This window comes from Diabrotica virgifera, chromosome 6, assembly GCF_917563875.1.
Source record: "Diabrotica virgifera virgifera chromosome 6, PGI_DIABVI_V3a".
NCBI classification, from domain to species: domain Eukaryota; kingdom Metazoa; phylum Arthropoda; class Insecta; order Coleoptera; family Chrysomelidae; genus Diabrotica; species Diabrotica virgifera.
In genome coordinates, this window is record NC_065448.1 from 42478058 (window position 1) to 42498704 (window position 20647).

General features: G+C 32.3%; 1 protein-coding gene across 1 annotated transcript in view; it reads left to right on the top strand.

Moving 5' to 3' along the window:
• LOC114324522 (ecdysone-induced protein 74EF) overlaps positions 1-20647 on the top strand; it is an 843335-nt gene that overhangs the window by 138041 nt on the left and 684647 nt on the right. The window contains exons 2-4 of the mRNA XM_028272381.2: positions 5459-5520; positions 12961-13178; positions 16021-16230. Coding sequence (XP_028128182.1) covers positions 13089-13178; positions 16021-16230 — 300 coding nt within the window. The 5' untranslated portion in view covers positions 5459-5520; positions 12961-13088. The remainder of the gene's footprint in view (positions 1-5458; positions 5521-12960; positions 13179-16020; positions 16231-20647) is intronic.

The following is a 20647-nucleotide window of genomic DNA, read 5'->3' on the forward strand; positions in this document are numbered from 1 at the left end:
TTAGTAATTGAGATATTGTATTCCTTGTCCTGAGATATTAATTAACAAATTGTTTTAAGAGAGTATAATTTCTACCTCTACTAGTTTCTTTTTTTTTTATTTCGCAATGTATTATGTTTTCCATCTTTGGCGTTATTTTGCCGGTTATTACCGCGCTCATCACTGTATATACAGTATCCTACTACATGGTATGGAAGCCTGGACGTTAAAAATTAGCTCGTGCCTGGAAAGTTTTAAATGTGGATTTTCCGCCGCATTCTAAAAATTTCATGGACTGACCATATTAGAAATGAAGAAGTTTTAAGACATATCAATAGAGATTCTAAACGTGTAGAATTTATTAAAAAACAGAAAACATCTTAATTCTAAACAATTTAAAGAAGTTTTTTTATTAGTAATTGAGATATTATTGTGTTCCTTATTGATCTGAGATATTAACAAATTGTTTTAAGAGAGTATTTATAGTTATAATTTTTGGATATATTTTATGTATGTGATTGTTCCATTATATCTTTGCACTAACGTCATGATTCATTTGCCAACAAGTTAAGGCCATCGGTACATAATTCGCAAATATTTTACGGCTATCCCTACTTTTTCTGTGTTCATTTTTTTCGAATCCTGAAAACACCAATAAATATTTTTGAAAAATTTAAACGCAAACTGAAAGACTAAATTATTACCGAGGGCCGAAAGTCCCTTAGAATAAATAAAAAGTTTATTTTGAATGAGATATTTGAAATTAAAAATCACATTAAATTTTCTCTTAGTTTTTTACCCTTGTAACTTATTAAAATAAACATTATAGAAGTTCTCAGGGACTTTCGGCCCTCGCTAATAACATAATCTTTCACTCTGCGTTTAAATTTTTCAAAAATACTAATTAGTTTTCTCAGGATTCGAAAAAAATGAATCCCATATTTGAATAGCATTGCAGCAGAAACTACGTACCCATCCCGTTAAATCAAAACATTAAGTGAAACGTATGTACGTCGATACGTAATATCATTGATATGTACTGTCAATGTAATAATTAGGAAATGGGTATTATCGGTGGACGTATTTCATAAAGATATATTTCTACACTTATATTTAACTATGTTATAATATATTTTTTTACAACTGTAGTTCGTATTGACCTTATAGGCAATTTTGATGTAATGTCAAAAAAATATAAAAATGGAATGTCATTCAAGTTCAAGTAAAAGTTTTTGTAGATATTGTCCTGTAATTACGTTTGTAGAAAAAATATTGTATGATATGCGTGTTAAAAAGTACATTTTTAAAGCACTCATGTGAATTGCAGAACTCGCTTCGCTCATTCTGCAAACTTTCACATGCGTGCCTTAAACGTGTACTTTTAACACTTAAATCATAAATAACTATTTTCCATTCTCATACTATAATATATCAATTATGATTTCACTACCTGTATCATAATTAACTTCATTATGATACAGATTTTCATTTCGATACAGATTTTTAACCAATAGAATCGCGATATGGCATTCGCGATGAAGGTGGCACACGCGCAGTGACCAATGGCGAGTTAAATACATACGCTTTGACAGTTCTCAATATGTAAACAAACTGTCAAACTACTTAATTTGTTTCCGTTACATAATTAATAAATTTGAATATATTTTTTGTTGTGAATGATCATAGAAAAAATCGTGTATACAACTTACATTTAATTATCATTATAAAGCTCGTACTCTATACGAATCGTATCCCTCATACTCGCTTCATAATGACCATCATTAAATGCTAGTTGCATAATATAATATTACTCACGGGTAAAGTAATGGGTGCTATTATCTATTCAAAAATAGTGAATAATGAGCATGTTATTAAACTGTCGTAGAAAAACTTGTTTATGTAATACAAACGTTATTGTAATTTTTATGAATAATTAACTTGGGAATAATAAAAAATTGCGAAAAATAATATATTGTAAAAGTGAGAAAAAAGACATTTCTCACGAGCGCAGACGTTTGTTCTCCACTCGCCTCGTACCTCAACTCGTGTCGCAAATCAAGCGAAGGAGAAATATGTCATTTTCTCGTGTTGTACACGGTACTTTTTCTATGGATGCGGTTTTGTCAAGAGCTCAAACTTCAAAATTAAATAATTTAGGTGCTTTTAGATATATTATCCGCATAAATTGAAATAAAACGCATAAATATGTAGGTATTTAATATTCTTAAAATGTATATACTTTATTTATTAGTTAAGTTTGTGAAAACTGTCATTATAGCAGTAGGTACCTGAAAGGTTTAAAGTGTACGTAAAGTAACAATATATGTTAAATGAGATTTACTTTTTCGCACTGTTTTTTGGCACACTTTCATATAATCAAATATCCTTAACTTTCGCGTTTTCATGGGGATGACAATGTGAACAATAAATTAGAACAAAAGTTTTGACAGTTTAGTGGTTTGAAAGAAGTTTGAATTTTTAAATGTCAAAGTTCTAAAAATTGTAGAGTAGAAATGTATTCCAATGACGAAGAGTTGCAGTTTTTTTACTTGTTAAAAGCATACTTTACGAACTGTTTCATAAATAACTATGTTGGTACGCGGGATCCGGGCCTACATGCTTTACCACTGTTTTATGACCTTTTATGAAAGTTTTTTTACTCTTTATTTTCTTAATATATGTACCTATTTATACATATTAAATAAAAGCAACACCGATAAAAATACTTACATTGGTTTCCAATAAGTATGTTGGAATCCAGATTAAAATAAACCATAAAAATATTATAATTTGCCTTATATCTCCGGCAAATCTAAAAAAATCACTTTTACTTGTTATAATTAACGTAATAAAACTTATTGAAACGGTAGAAGCCGTAGAAGCAGATCGCAGAGAGTGTTGACCCAGGCCATTTGCGATGCTAATATTTATGTATTTTTCCGTTTCGTTGCATTTTCTCGGCGCTACAGGTTGTTTGTATGCTGTTTAGGACTTTCTCCATGCTCAACCTCGAGGAGAGAGAAACATTGAAGTCTATAATCGGCCTAGTGAAAGTGACGTAACTGATGGATGTCAAATAACCACAGAAGCGGCTTAGCCAGCTTAGTCTTTTCAGACTCGAATGAAAAATTTTCGTTCTATATTTTATTTGATTTGCTTTCTGTTGTATTGTAGATTGTAGATATTCTGATTGTCTTTGATTTGAAAAAAGATTTGATTTCTGTATCTACTTATCATACATAATATATCTATTTGTAAATTCTTTTTTTTTTAAGTAAATTCAATTTGTTTGTGTTTGAGTCATTTTTGGATTAATTTTAAGCAATATATTGATTAAAAAAATCTTGACGTGCATCCAGATGCAGAAATGCTCCCTTTAGCACACAAGTGCTATTTTAACGATGTAGAGATGTAAATTGCGATATTTACATCTGCATTGAAGTGAATCTTGATTACCTGCATCGAAGTGTTCGATGCAGTAAAGCATGGCATGCACAACAAGCTGATATTAAACAATATTGGAATGAACACCAATCTTTATTGGAATCAAACATGGTCCATTCGGACAGAGGCAGGGCAGGAGAATCCAATGATATCAAAATCAAACGCGGGGTCCGCCAGGGATGTATACTATCACCACTGCTGTTCAACATATACTCTAAGAAAATCTTTCAAGAAGCATTGGATGATGTTAAGGCAGGAATTCGAATTAACGGAGAATGTATCAATAATGTAAGATACGCAGACGACACCTTGGTATTCGCTGACAGTTCGGAGTACGAGTACGTAACAGGAGTTAATGAATATAATCACAGAAGTAAGCCAAATATATGGACTTTCACTAAACATTTAAGAAAACAAAATGTATGATGATGTCTAGGAAGGAACAGCAATGTGGACGCATCAGTTTGAACCGGCAACAAATAGAAAGAGTAAAAACATACACCTTTGGTACGAACGTAAATGAAAATTGTAAACATTCCCAAGAAATTAAATGTAGGATAGAGAAAGCAAGATCTGCATTCCAAAAAATGGTTAAGCTATTCCAATGTCATGATTTATAAATACCCATAAAAATCAGGTTACTACGATTGTATTATCTTTCTTATACTGTTGTATGGAGTTGAGTCGTGGACTCTCACCGACGCCACCTGCAAGAAAATTGAGGTTTTCTTAAATCCTGAAGATATCTTATGCCGACCACGTTCTAATCAGGGTGTGTTATTAAGAATACAAAAAGAAAAAGAGCTCTTAACCACAATAGCCAAAATCGAATACCTGGGTCACATCATGATAGATATGGCATGCTGCAATTATTCTTACAGGAAAACGTAGAAAGAAAGCGAAGACCAGGATTTACTAGCTGAAAAATCTACGTACGTGGTTCAACACAACCACTACAAGTCTTTTCAGAGCAGCAGTGTGCAAAGTATAGATTGCTATGATGGTCGCCAACACCCGAAACGGATAGGCACTACAAGAAGAAGATAATTAATGAGTCTCGCTATATGGGAATCCTTCCTAATGCAAGAAATGTGTTTTTTAGCGAACTTGAAATATATGGTAATATTATGAAATTTTCTATTATAATTATTAATTATACATAAAATACATAATCACATTTAATTATTATACACACATTTACACACTATAAATGTATATGATAATTACATATATAATATAATATCACAACAATAATACCTTGAAATGAATTGAATATTTCACACAACATTAATTCTGAAATAGAGGAAGTAACAACTTTAGATGAATGTTACAATTTCTTCTGGTGTGTCGGTACATTATGTATAAGTAAAAGTGACAAAAATTGCATCATTTATCATGTTATGCGTTGAAAATGGTTTTATTAGCTATTATGGAATAATAAAAACTTGATATCAGTTTCGATGAACGACTTCGGTGGTCGGATGCGGAACTAGGACATCAACAGAAATTACTTCGCGTATTAGTATCTAATGAATTCAAAACAATAACAAAATGTTTGAGGTTGGGATTAGTTTTTGGGATCTTATGTTTGTTATGGTTAGTTTAGTATTGGGAAAATCCCTTACTGAAATGTTTTTGACCTTTAATCTCAGTAATAAACTTTCCGTCTTTTTGTTCCTTATTGCTCTATTTTTAATTGATATTTTAGTGTACCAAAGGTTAAATGTTATTTTTCTCTCAATGATTTTTAGTCTCTCTTCCTTTCTTTCTTTCGAATATTTCGTATACTTTCGCTTGGGTTATCAAATTTTCTTAAGCTTTCTCTAATCTTATTCGGGGCTTAGTTCTCCTTACACTTCATTCGGACTTTGCTTATATGTATATGCGTTTTAAAAATTGTTTAATAATAATTAATAACTTTAAAAATAAATAATTTTTACTTATAAAAATTACCTGTTGGATTATTTATGTGTTTTTAAGAAATGTACCATTGAATGAGGTTTTCAGTAACTAACTGTTCGTTATTTTGTTCCAGATTTAAAGAAAATCGAGGTTCATGTTTTGGAAAAGGTTTAAAATCTATCGGGACATTTCGAGGTATGTTTATCCAACATTTATCTTTTAACGAAAATTTAACAAAATGTTAATAGATCATATCAGTTATATAGCCTGAGTTACAGATGGCGTCACTAATAATTCCATAATATAGATTACCTACTTTTTTCAGAGCACTGGAAAAATCTAAATTTCTCATATTAAGAGCACACAGTAGCGATCAACAGGTAGCAACAAACGCGGTCCAAGATTGCGAAAGTTCTGCGAACTTTCAAAAGTGAGGCAACAGTGCGTCGGTAATTCGACACTGACAGTGACGTTTATACTATCAAAAACCACGGTCCTTAGACATTACTACGGTTGCCTAAATCGACTAACCAATGAACATTAAGGGTGAGATTACGTCACGAGAGTTTACTGTCATTTGAATCGTAATATGATTTTTTTCGAATACTGAGAAAACCAAGTATTTTAGAAAAATTTAAACGCAGGATGCAAGATTACATTATTACCGAGGGCGGAAAGCCCCTTAGAATAAACAAGCAGATTCTATTGAATGAAATAAGTAATAAATAAATAATAATATTTGAAATTAAATATCACACTTCTCTTTTATTTTCAGCCCTGTAACTTATTAAAATAAACATTATAGAAGTTTTCAGGGACTTTCAGCCCTCCGTAATAATGTAGTCTTTCATTCTGAGTTTAAATTTTTTTTAAATATTTATTAGTTTTCTCAGGATTCGAAAAAAAAAATGAATACAATTAAAACACATTGAGAATTTTGACATGCGTCAAAGTTTTGCATTAACTCAATGTAAAATTCTGAACTGTTGAATTCCAGCTTCCCTAATAATTATTTTACATCAAAAGACATTAGAAACTATTTGAAGAAGATTGAAATCTGTATTGGAAATAACTGTTAAAATTGGTCTACGTAATTAAACATATTCCAAAATTTTGTAAAAATGTAATACATTTTAGTTTTCAGCCCAAACTTAGGCCACACACAATGCAATAATGTTCACATTTTTGAACTGTCAATATTTTTATTTTATCATCTATTGTTTAAAAACAATACAGTTGGTAAGATACCCTCAGTTGCGGAGAAAGGATTAATAATAAAGATTTTTTTATTCAGTCAATGATGTGAGCACTGTCAGTTAAATAGTAATGTGTGGACTTACTTTTACACGCATACCTATTGTGGCAAATGTATCATATTTTTCAAAATTTTGGATTGCATTTAAATCGTAGAACAATTTTAACTTTTGATTTTAATACAGATTTTAATTCTCTACAAGTATTCTCTCATTACTTTTGATGTAGAATAATTAGGGAAGCAGGAATTCAACAATTCAGAATTTTACATTGAGTTTCCTATGGCCCTTTTTTCGATTCACCAACCGGTATAAGATAAAATGTGTACTATTTGTCTTATTATTTCATAATAACACAAATAATACACATATATACACAATAACACACATACAATGATCGACAATAATTTAAAAATATAGGAATGTAAACTCTTGTGACGTAAAGTCAAAAATATAAGTCTCCCCACCACCGTCGGACAAGACAACCGTAATAAAGTCTAATAACCGTGATAAAAAACAATAATTTTTATACACATAGGCGCGAAATGTTGCCAAGTCAGTGACGTTCGATTTCTTGTTATAAAAAAATCTATTTTTAGTAGTTCCAATGTGACACAAAATCTAGGCACGGGATAAAAAAGTTTATTTGAAGAAAGTGTATTTTTTTGTCTTTCTTAATGGCGGTACAGGCTCCTTTTTTCAATATTTTATTTAGTTATAGAGTAATTTCCACATACTAACATATTTCTGAAATTGGGCTCTGTACCGCCATTCTTTATTATATTACGAATACGTGTGCCAAATATCTCGACAAAATATTCAAAATTAGAGCCGCAACCTTGGAACGCGTTTATTGCTACCTGTTGATCGCTACTGTTTGCTCTTAAAATCATTCATTCCTGATGGGAAAATAACGTTGAAGCAATGTAATTATGTGTTAAGTGTTATTAAGGTTTTGCTTAGGGAAAACTATGATTAGGGTATGATATACAGACTTTAAACCCGATTGTACCAGAAGTGCAAAATGTTGTTAAAGGCTCTTGTCACCCAAATTCTGTAGGCTCCAGGAAAGTAACAAGAAAGTCCACAAGTGGATCGTAAAATGGAAGTTACGTGAGGTATCAGAGGAGTAGAAGATGTCAGCAGTCTACTTATGATACTAATCGATCATAATCTACATTAAGCTAATGCGAAAAAGGGCAAATATTAGCCAGCAAGAATTGGGTTTCCGATATTCTGTGATGCGAGGGTATTTTGTTCATTAAATACTTTGAGAACGAAAGAAAGAACCACAAATATAGAAAATTTTGTGTAGATCGGTTAGAGATATTTTATCGGAAACGAATGTATAGAATTCCGTGAATATCTGGAAGACCAAGTAATAAGTAGTAAGAACAGCAAAAAAAAAATATTAAGTTGGCGAGTAACAGAATAGGCTATTTTGTACACGTTTTGCGAAGGGATAGTCTCTAGAAGCTTACCATACAGGGAAAAGCCCAAGGTAAAATAGATAGAGGCAGATCCCCACAATACAGTTGAGTCCGCGAGTCTTTACCCGTGCGTCATCACTTAAAGCATACGAAATAAGTCGGAAATCTATTTCACGCAACAACAACTGACAGAAAGTGGCTACTGTTCCGATTACGGGTTTTATTATAAAATTTGACGTTATCAAATATATAAAATGTCAAATGTAAGTTTTGCTTCAAAATTTTTGCGCAGAATTACAGCTACATTTGAAGTAGCTTAATAAATTCTTTTATTATTATTGATTAATAAATAAATAAACAATTTATAAAAAAATCCAATAACATATTTTATTTTTATATTTTACTCACTTTGACGGAAATCTAAACACAGTCATTTCTTTACTGTGTGAATGACGTTAGCTTTGTATGTTTTAAATATTAATTGCCTAAATATAATTATTTACCTTAAAATTTCAAAGCCCAATATAAAATTAGTTGTGAAAACAACTGTTTGTGTAATATAAAGAAACTTCAAAACGCAAAAATTCGACAAAAACCGCAAAAAGTTCAACTGACTGACAGCCACAAAATTAAATAAATCAGAAACGTCAAACAAATTGTGCTTAAAATATGAAAACATACCGAATCGTCTTTTTTTGTACCTATCTCTTTTCAATGCACTGAGTCTAGATGGTTCATAAAAATAACATGTGTTGTTACTTAATAACAAACGGCAGCTGGTTTGTCATGAGTTTCATGCATGGAAGAGAATGATGCTAGATAAAAAGTATGTGTTTTATCTCGCCAGGTATTAATGACGCACGGGTAAAGACTCGCGGACTCAATTGTATACATGGACCACTTTATTGCAACCATACGTATTCAACTGTCAGAACGTGCAAGAATGACATAATATAGACAGAAATAGAGGAGCATCAGAAAGATCAACTTATGACGTTCTGACATCACAATATCTGTAACACGTTAACGATTAAGGAGAATATTGGCGAGGTTAATAAATAAATTTTGATAAAACAGTCATAAATGAAAAAGAAAAATATGCTCTTTCATCAAGACAATGAGCGGTGTTCAGTGGTCAATGTCCAGTCCATTGAAATGATGGCAAAGGAATATGAATTTGAAGGTTTAGCTCCAATTATTGTGTAGCAACTCGACACTAGATACTTTTGTTTAGTGACTTTAAAATATTTCAGTGAATTTAAAATGTTCGAAAACTTATTCTACACTAAAAAGAATTAGGGAGACAATAGTTAATGTATGTATGTATAACAATAGTTTTATAACACTTGTCATTTTATACTAAAGCATAGCGTATAATACTTATTTATGATATAAGTGTTAAAAGTACACGTTTAAGGCACGCATGTGAAAGTTTGCAGAATGAGCGATAGCGAGTTCTGCAATTCACATGAGTGCCTTAAAAATGTACTTTTTAACACGCATATCATACAATATTTTTTCTACAAACGTAATTACAGGACAATATTTACAAAAACTTTTACTTGAACTTGACTGATATTCCATTTTTATATTTTTTTGACATTACATCAAAATTTCCTATACGGTCAATATGAATTGCAGTGCCTTAAAAATTTTAAAGCACTATGTTTATTTTTTAACCAGGAGGAGTAAACTAAAAAGACAGATTCACGCCCAAGAAAGTCACTGGAATAATCACCAAATACATCTTCTTTTTTGGTTGATCTAGTCGACCCTCATCGGTAATCCATAAATATTATAATAAATTAATACGTCGCTAAAGAGTTCCAAAAACAACTGCCTTTTATATAAAAGCACTCTAACAATCTAAAAATTAAAGGAATAACACAGAAAACACAAAAATCGCCGATATAACTTAATTAACCTATGAAATGTCACTAGTGTCAAAATTTGATAAATGTCATTAGTGTCAAAATATTATAACAGTGGAGTAAACTTGCCTGCGGTTGGACCAATTACAAACAAGCAATACAGCGCGGTAAATTTGAATCACTCCTCTTGGTTAAAAAACAAGCAATAGTGCCTTAAAGTAGCATTTTTAACGCTCGTATGGAGTGCTAAAAATTGAATTTTTAACACTGTTGTAGAAAAACCGATTTTATAATAAGTTAAAGTGTACTGCAAAGGATCCCGCCGAAACCGTATGGGAAATGGCTCTCTGTCAAATGCTCTGAAACTTTGGGTTTTGGTAGTCCTTGATGTGTAGAACAAAAGACTCAATGGGCGCGTAGCTCCAAAAAATCATGGTTTTAGCATATAAGCCTCAGAAGTTATAGGTAGTGAGGACGTTTGAGTTTGAATAAATTAATTTTCTCTAGAACGAGCGACTCTGGAGATAAATTATTTTTAAATTATATTTTTTTTTCATATATCATACTAGTGACGTCATCCATCTGGGCGTGATGACGCAATCGATGATTTTTTTAAAAAAGAGTAGGGGTCGTGTGATAGCTCATTTGAAAGGTTATAAAATTCTCTATTCACTAATATAAATATTAACATAATTATTTATACAGGGTGCCCAAAACTTCTTTTTTAATTAAATTAATTGAGACAAAAAGAAGAATGTATATAATTTCTTTAATTCGAAATACATTCTACTGCTGTCAGAAAACAGAAAAAAATGTTAATTTGAAAAATATACATTGCTTTTCGCTTAAATTAAATGTTCAAACTGCCAAGAGGCAGGTGGGTGGCAGCTTTAATATTGAATTTAAGAGAAAAACAATATTTATTTATCAAATAAACATTTTTTTCTGTTTTTGGATAACAGTAAAATGTATTTCGAATTAAATAAATTATATAAATTTTTCCTTTTGTCTCAATTAATTTAATAAAAAAAAATGTTGGCACCCTATATAAATAATTATGTTAATGTTTATATTAGTAAATAGATAATTTAATAACCTTTCAAATGAGCTATCAAACGACCCCTATTCTCATTTAAAAAAATCATCGATTGCGTCATCACGCCCAGATGGATGACGTCACTAGTATGATATATATGCCAAAAAATTATAATTTAAAAATAAAAATGGACCAGATTCGTAATTTATCTCCAGAGTCGCCCATTCTCGAGAAAATGAATTTATTCCAACTCAAACGTCCTCACCTATAACTTCAGAGGAATATATCTTAAAACCATGATTTTTGGAGCTTTCTACATATCAAGGACTACCAGAACCCAAAGTTTCAGAGCATTTTTGACAGAGAGCCATTTCTCATAAGGTTTCTGCGGGGTCCTTTTAAGTTGGTAACTTTATCAATGGAATTATAATACACATTAAAGTGAAGTTTAGTTGTTCACTTTAAGTTGATTATGAAACCGGGCGTAAAACAAGATTTTTATTTGTTTGTTAGATTTAAGTATTTACTAGAAAAAAAAAACAGGGGATTAAAAGTTTGGATGATTTATTTGTATATTGTTGTCACTCAAAACTTGTTGAGGGATAAATAAGAAATTTTTGAGCAGTGTCTTTAATTTTTTTTCTGTTTTATATCTGAATATTCATTTGGTAGTTATTACAAAGAAAATTTAGAAACAAAATAAGGAAAGCTGTTGCAATACTGCCATTTAGACGAATAAGAGAAGAAAGAGCACTGGGGGATCAAATAGTATGATGCTAGTAATAATAAAACGATCGTGTGAACAAAATTGTTTAAGATAAGATCTAACATTGGTTAAAAATCTTGGATTCAACGACCTCAAAGCTTGTCATCTCCGAGATTTAGCAGAAGTTCTGATTAAAACAAAACACACAGAGGAAAAACATTCGTAGTTAAAATAAAACTAGGCTCTGACTTAAACTGAATTTGAACTGATATAAAAATTTCCTGTAGATTTCGAAGAGGTTAGGTACTTATTTGAAGTTGTAGAACTTTCCAGACGGTGACCCAAAATATCTTTTGTTTTGCAGTTACGTTTGCTACTTAATCAGGCTCTAAAACACCTCTCGCAAGTACTGTAATGTATGTCAGTATGTGGTAATCGTGTTAACATGGTATCTGAGAGCTGTGTTCTATGTGAGCAACAGCAATTACTCCGAGTTCACTTTTACGCGAAGCTCTAAAAATATTTTTGTGTTAAGATAAGAAAGTTATAATGGGTAGCGAGTAGGAACTCCTTTAGACAGTCCTACCACGGAAAGTGAATCAGTCCCTGCCCTCCGCAGATTCCAGGAGTTTCCTGATCCGGGAAACTAGTACCTGCTTAGGTTCTCTTGTCAAGGGTCACAGATGCAGACCAAAACGGTATCCACGGCGGAGAAGAACATCTTCGTTACGGTGTGTATGGCGCAAGTGGCGACACCCGATTTTAGGGTTCGTATAAAATTAAATGTAGCGTCTGATCCAGAGTGGACGGTTACAAACAGCGTCTCACCCTCACCCAGAATGATAACTAACTCACCAACCCGCCCGGCAAGCGTAGCGATTTAAATGCCAATAACCCCCTAAAAACACAAAAATGTCGAACTTTAAAACTAACAGAAAAATACCCCAGGTGGGTAGAACAAATACCCCAGTTCTAAACCTCAGTTCAGAATTCCACACCAGAATACTGGTCAAGCCCGCAGATTCTGGGGATGGCAAAATATCGACTGCAAAATGGGGACAAGGAGGGGAGACCTGTGTCCTAAAATGGATAACATGGGCTACATAGATAGAAAGAAAAGTAGTAGCCTGTGTGCTTACCTCTGATTTGGAATATCAACCAGTGGATTACATTGAAAATTTTGCACTAATAAATAAAAGCAAACATTCCTTGAGCCAACGAAAAAGCTTCGGTCATATAATAATGTACATAATAAAAACAATTACAAGAATATTAATTATTAATAACTCAATTACCAGGATTAAATTTTCCTCATCTAAAATGTCTTTTGTGTTTTTAGATCTCTTTTGATACACCTTCGAAAAACCACAAAATTTGGATAGCCAAGTGCTAGAATTTTCAAAGATACTGGGGAAGCCGGCTAGCAACGTGGAGGGGGCGCACGCCCTGGTGGGCCACCAGTCGCCCATGTCGTTGGCGATGCCCTTTATCGACAACGATTTACTATGGAGTTCCGATCATGATGGAAAAATGGTCGACATTTCTTCTTGTCTTCAGGTTGGTACAATAAAATAAAGTAAATAAATATGTGGTAATTTTTAATTTAATATAAGATTTTGTACAAAGATTTTATTATGTTGGAACTTACCTTTTATCTTTTGAATTTTTCCATAAGATACGTCATGTGCCACCTTCAACGAACCGAGAAATTGGTTTTTAGAGGTTTTTGAGGAATTTTATCCATTTTATCGACTTCAAAATAGATCAAATCAAGTTTTAATTTAATGGATTATATATAATTTGAAGTAATTGAGTCCTTTAGGACATTCAAAAATTAGAGAAACACGTTCAAACCCCCAAACACCATGTTTCAAGGTTTTTAAGGGTTTTGCGAGTCTTTGCGGTGTTAACTATATTTTTTAAAATCAATGCAACCTAAATCAATTTCATGTTTTATGTGATTAAAAAATAAAACAGCGCAACTTTATCCCGCCACCCCTCTACCACTACCCCAAGAAACGTCATTTTTTTGTTTTTATTATTATTTTGTTTGATGAGATGCAATCAATTTAAAAATTTCAAAAATTCACAGGCATCATTCAAAATTAAATATAGGTGCAAATCATCAAAATTTATTTGGAAAAGGCGTATTTTGAGTTGTTAAAAAATCGTATAACTTTTTTGGAGATAATTGTGGGTCTATTTTTTTTACTTTGTGTATATAATCAAAAACTTTATTTTTAATTTTTTTATATTATTCCATAAGGTAAGTACGCCATTTTCAAAAATCCAAAAAACGAGTTTTTTGGGTATTTTCCCCATTTTATAGACTTAAAAATAAATCAAATCAAGATTTTTTTTATGTTATATATAATGTGAAGTAACTGGGTCCTTTCGAACATTCAAAAAAACACTATAATCCCCTAAAAACGACCTCAAAAAAATCCCCACTTATTTTGGGGGATTTAAACGTGTTTCTCCCATTTTTGAATGTCCTAAATTACTTACATTTACTTCAAATTATATATATCCTATAACAAAAACCTTGATTTGATCCTATTTTGAAGTCCATAAAATGTGAACAATCCCCAAAAAAACCCTAAAAATCAGTTTTTCGCGTTTTTGAATGTGGTGCACCTTAAGGAAAAATATTAGAAAGTTTTTGATAAAATACACAAAATAAAAAAAAATAGACCTGCAGCCATCTCAAAAAAATACACTACGCTTTTTTCGAAAAAAAAAATTGAGATTATGTACAATTAAACTACGGGTTTATAGAGAATAAACATGTTTTGTAAAATATGAAAGAATAGGAAACATATGAGAATGATATCAGTTTTTTCAATTGTTTTGTAAAAACATCAACTTTGCGTGTGAATGTTTCGAAATTTTTAAATTGATTGCATTCCAATAAAAAAAATAAAAACGAATTAATGATCTTTTTGTTTGGTGTGGAGAGGGTTAAAATTGCTGAGTCTAATTTTTTAAGGACGTAAAAAATAAATTAGTTAATTAAAAATAAATAAATTTTTGACTATTTCTAATGGGAGGTACCCTTTGGGAACAAACTCTTTTTGATGAGTTTACAATTTTTTGCAAAATAATCATATCCTCGGTAGATAAAGAATCTCCTAGGTCTAGGTTATTATTATTAACAATTTTGACGTGACGCCAGATTCTTTTTTTTTTAATATACTGAAGAAGGAGGAAAGTTAATGCGAACGGAAATTCGTATTTTCAGTTGTGACGCAACGGCATTTTTACCGTAAATACGAGAAGAAAAAAAGTCAAAGAAATTTTTGAAGACTTACTGAAATATTAGAAAAATTTTTACCAATATTTTAACCATTATACCATCGAACGAATGTTATCTGGAAGGTTGTGAAGCTATTTTCTTGTGGCATTTTTTAATCAACTATTTTCAATGGGAAATAAGCCCCAATTTTACCAAAAAAAAATGATTATTATTTTATTCCATTATCTGGAAGGATATCCATCTAGGATATAGAACATATATTATATTATTATTAGAATTCTAATTGAAAGGAATTTCAAGATTACTGACCATTGCCGTTGACGAGAAGATTGGGAGAAGAATGTAACGCCTGACACCCGGAATATGCCATGTATACAAGCAAGCCAGAGGGTTTCGACTAACCAAGACGAATCTTCGCCACACTGAAGAGAAGAATAAAGTGTGGCTGGTGTTCCTACTCTACTCACTTTTTAGATGGAAAAAATACCCTCTATAAATTGTGATGCGGGTCTGCAAGACAAACGGTTAAACATCTAGTGGAGGAATCCCGATCAGATTTTACAATGACAATCTCTCCGATTTCTTAATGGCGAAAAATGAGCCAATTGAATATATTTGTCAACTAATGTTGTTACCTAATATCATTGATTAAGGTATTGGAGGTATCCCCTAATACCTCAATCAACGCTAATATATTATAAATCTGTAGTAAAAGAAACACTTCACAAACAAAGAGGTTCTGAGAGAGATGAATAAAGAAATGGAAGTCTTAAATACAATCAAAACCAGAAAATTGGAATATCTCGGACCTATTATAGGTGGAAAGAGGGATACAACTTGCTCCAATTCATTATGCAGGGAAAGATTCAAGGAAAAAGAAGCGTAGGGAGACGCAGAATATCGTGGCTGCGCAACCTGAGAAAATGGTGTGTACATCAAATGAACTTTTCAGAGCTGCCGTCTCTAAAGTCTGAATAGCTATGATGATTGCCGACATCCGTCGCGGAGATGGCACTTGAAGAAGAAGTAAAAGAAACTTACGAATATTGATTTAAGAAATTTAATATGTTTAGAATTCATTTCATTGTCTTTTGTTATTGTGTTATTTTTTCTACTAGAAAATAATTTACTTGTATGTTTTAGGATGCCTCAGTGGCCATTGGCCAACAGAACGCTGCTACAGGAGCTAACGGTTTGGGAGAACTATCCCAATCTGATCTCAGCTCTCTTGTCGTACCTGTTATGCACGATCCAAACATGGCCGATGAGGATATTTTTAAGCACTTATCTGACACCACTGCCATTGAAATAGAAAGCATTTTAAGGGATATTAGTCAAACGACTTATATTAAGGTAAAAACCATTGCGTACATAATCAATAAACTATCGACAAACATTGTGTAATTAGAGCAGTTTGTGAAATTTGCCTTTAAACGACGTTTGTTGGCAAATCAGCTATACTTACTTACTTATTCATCTTCACTCCATGCGAAGCATAGGACGTCAACTGTATGCCTCCATTCTGTCATATCCTTTGCACTGATCTTTATTTCTGCCAGGTTTTCCCAATAGCATTCATTTCTTTCTCAGCACTTCTTTTGCACGTTTGTACGGGTGAACCTGGTCTTCTCTTTCCATATGGTGTGTATTCTAGGGCTTGCCTCGCTATGTCTGTGTCAGGTCTCCTTAGTGTGTTCCCCGTCCATTCCATTTCCTTTTGTATATTGTCTTAGATATAGGTTCCTATTCTATTAGTTAGTTCTTGTCCATAACTGTTGGTTTGATATGCGGTTTGGCCAGTAAATGTTATAAGAATCTTCCTTAGGCATTTATTTATGAAGTTCTGCAACTGTCCGATACATTTTCTTGACACTTTCCAAGTTTCTGCTCCGTATAGTAGCACAGTTTTCACGTTGCTGTTGAATAATCGTATCTTGGTTTTACTTGTCATCTGACGTGAAGACGTTAGGCAAATCAGCTATACATTGTTCAAAATTTATTAAGAAAACTGTAAACAAGTTAGATTATGTACCATGTATATTTAATGGAAATAAACAAGAATTTTAATTAAAAATACGTTATATTTTACGTTACAATCTACACCTCGTAAATCAGTCTCAAAATACAAAATAAACCTTTTAAATATAGTACATAATATCGTTGATTGATATTAATATTTCAATCAACGATAATATAAAAGAAAGACAAGAAAACAGGTATAGTTTCAGTAATCTTAATAAGTTACGTTGGCGAAGTTAGCTAGTTAAGTTACGTTGTGTGGATCTGGTTAAAATAGCACCTGTGTTATTTTTATTGTACAGAACTACCCTTTTCATTTTTTTTCTGTGTATGACCAGGCACGTAGCCAAGGGAGGGATCCATGCGGACCCCCTCCCAAAACTGGCTCGGCTTTGGTACCAAGGCAGCAAATTTATCCCCAAGGTATTGGGTATTATTCTTTTGAAAAAGTGAACGAAATTATTATTATTTTTTACTAGGATTATTTCTGTTTTTATTCAGTGTACGGATCAACTTATATCCAATTTAAACATCAGATTTACCTACCAAAAACGAAAGTATTCTATCAGTATTTCAAATTATTTTACCATTTACTCTTTAAAGAAGACCAGGTGTACTCTTTTCTATGGAATCCTATATATCGGTAGTAGTCACTAACATCGTCAGGGACGCTAAAATGATATTAAATATACAATGGTGAAATTAGATATTAAAAACAACTTACTAGGGTGAGATTGTCGTCATATATATGTAGATGTTATATCCTACCCTAGTTTTTAATACCTAATTTCACAATTGTAGCTTTAATATCATTTTAGCGTCCCTGATGATGTTGTGACTACTAACAAAATATAGCATTCTGTTCTACATTTTGATTCCGTACATTCTATCTTGCACTTAGTAAAAGTAATTTGAAAAATTATTTAAATGTAAGTTTCACATGTTTAAAATATTTTAAATTTGAAAACATTTGTCCGCAGACTGCTCGTTTACACTGTACACAAAAGTTTGTCGTCATTATTCTTAGACGGCTAGCGCATAAAAAGCATACTGTCCGTTTTTTTTTCGACAGGCTTATTCGGTTGAGAAACTGATTGTATAGTTAGAATTTAGTTTAGGTCTATGTCCTGTCGAATATTGCACCGTAAATTTGCTATGTTTAATCTTTTGTGCATCTATGACTCAGCAAGGCTTTTGCCCAAATCAAACATAAACTGAGAGTGGAAAACTAGCTTCCTATTTGTTTTGTGCAAATTATGGCAGTATATCACATACGATGGATAGTACTTATGTTTATCATTCCTTAAAAAACACACAGTACCATGGCAATGTTACGGTTGCTACCATTGACCGATTTTGTCAATTCCTTCGTATAAAAATTTGTGAGAGGTAATCCTCCGGTATCGAAGTTTTTGCCAAGATAGGAACTGGCATCAATCATGTATTTGGAGAATGAATCGCAAAGCATAGCAATCTTTATGACCGTACATAGACGGCTTATGTTACTATCGTTAACACTAAAGCGTCGTAATATTTACCACAGGATACCTAATTCACACACTTCAGCACAAGATTTAACTGACCTTTATACACCAACGTTTACCTACTAAAGAACTGTGGAACCCAAGTTTTTGGGATTTTGCGTTGCTGAGAAATTTCGCAAAAAATAATTCGGCGTCGTATATTTTATGAGTATGTATTAGTATTCTAGGATTAAAATAGTTTTTTCAAATTTTGCATATGGATCTAAAATTTATTCTGAATAATTTTTTTCAATACCTTACCGTCTAATCCAGGGATGGCCAACCCGCGGCACGCGTGCCACTCTGTGGCACGATTGAGTCCTATCAGTGGCACGCGTAGCGTTTTGGATTAAAAAACTTTCAAAAAAATTAAAACTTGAAAAACAAAAAATAATAAGAAGAAACTTGGTAGGTTTACGGAAGTTACGATAGATGCGGCATCATTGCATCCTCTGGCGAGCGATATTGCTGCGATTGCTGCACGTGATCCTAGCTGTCGTAATCAGGGTTGCCGATTTGTACATAATTATCAGATTTTAACATAATTTTTATGGCATTCTGATAATAAATATTTTTTTAACATAATTGATAATTTTAACATAATTTTATAAGGATAGATTTGGCAATAGAGTTTAGTAAATTTTCAAGAATTCTTCTATTTGTTTGCATTTGCATTTAGAATACTAGCTTGCGACTTGCGACACATGTTCAGCAGATACAGATATCAATTTTATGACCACCTTTTATATTTGATTTTGGGACTAATGTACCTACCTGAATAGTGAATACTATTGAGGATTGTGGTTTTGATATAAAAAATATCATTAATATCAGACTAAGTAACTTATGGATTAAAAAAAATGAAGACAATTGCTTTATAAATAGCCGAGAAAATACATTTTTTAAGGTAAACCGATTTTGAATTTTGAGTGATTTTTATGATGAATGATGATTATTGATCATCATATTATGACGAAGGTAGTTTATTTTTGAATACTTGTACCTATAATAGAAGTATAATAAAGTATCATTTTTTTGCAATGTGATAGCAAAATAATTAAAAAATAAAATCAACCGAAATTTGACGATTTCTTCCGAAAAATTAGGAGCAATTCTACTGAAATTTTGTCCAAGTTCTGTGGCTTGTGACAGGGGTTGGCGATAAAAAAATTTAACATAATTTTTGGCAAAATCTGATAATTTTAGCAACCACTTAACATAATTTCATATCGTGACATCGGCAACACTGGTCGTAATGTGCAATAGGACTGCGTTACCCTTGCTTAGTTTATTTTAAACTGCCCCGTTGTATGTGCACATTTTGTCATCGCGCATTGTTTCTTTAAAATTTTAAAAGTATTTGTTCGATATGTCCACGAGTAAGCCTTCGACTTCAGAACGAAAATACGAAGATGATATTGCAATTCGCGATTTTCAACCTGCTTGGGAAGAACAATTTTTATTTACTAATCGTAATACTTCAAAGCCTGTTTGTTTGATATGTGGATTGTCTGTAGCAGTTCCGAAAAAATTTAACCTGGAACGACATTATAAACAACTGCATAAGGACTTCAGCAACAAATATCCTATTGGTTCACATTTGCGAGCCGACTTTATTGAAAAAAAAAAAGAAAACCCTAGCCAGCCAACAGTCACTGTTTCAGAAGAGAAGTGATGAAATGGAAACTATGGTTAAAACATCATATGAACTTTCTCTGCTGTTAGCCCGGAAGAAAAAAGCCTACTCTGATGGAGAGGAGATAATTAAAAATAGTCTGGCAATATTTGCTAAAAATGTGGGAGATGTAAAGATCAAAAATATGGTCGATAATATTGCATTATCCCGAAATACAGTCATGCGCCGTATAGATGATATGGGCCAGGATGTTGTTTCCCAAATTATAAGTGGATTACAATCCTGCAAATTCTTTTCTTTAGCGTTGGATGAAAGTTGTGACAACACAGAAAATGCGCAGTTAAGCATTTTTGTCCGTTATACCAATGATAATTTTGAAAATGCCGAAGAGCTTCTGGATTTGCGCCAACTAGTCACAACAACAGGAGAGGACATTTTTCAACAGCTTAAAAACGTAATCGAAGTCAACAAAGTTGAATGGTCAAAATTAGATAGTGTTTGTACAGATGGAGCTCCTTGCATGGTTGGTAGACTAAAGGGGTTTGTTACATTACTGGAAAACTATTTGGGAAGAAAAGTTTTTAAGTACCAT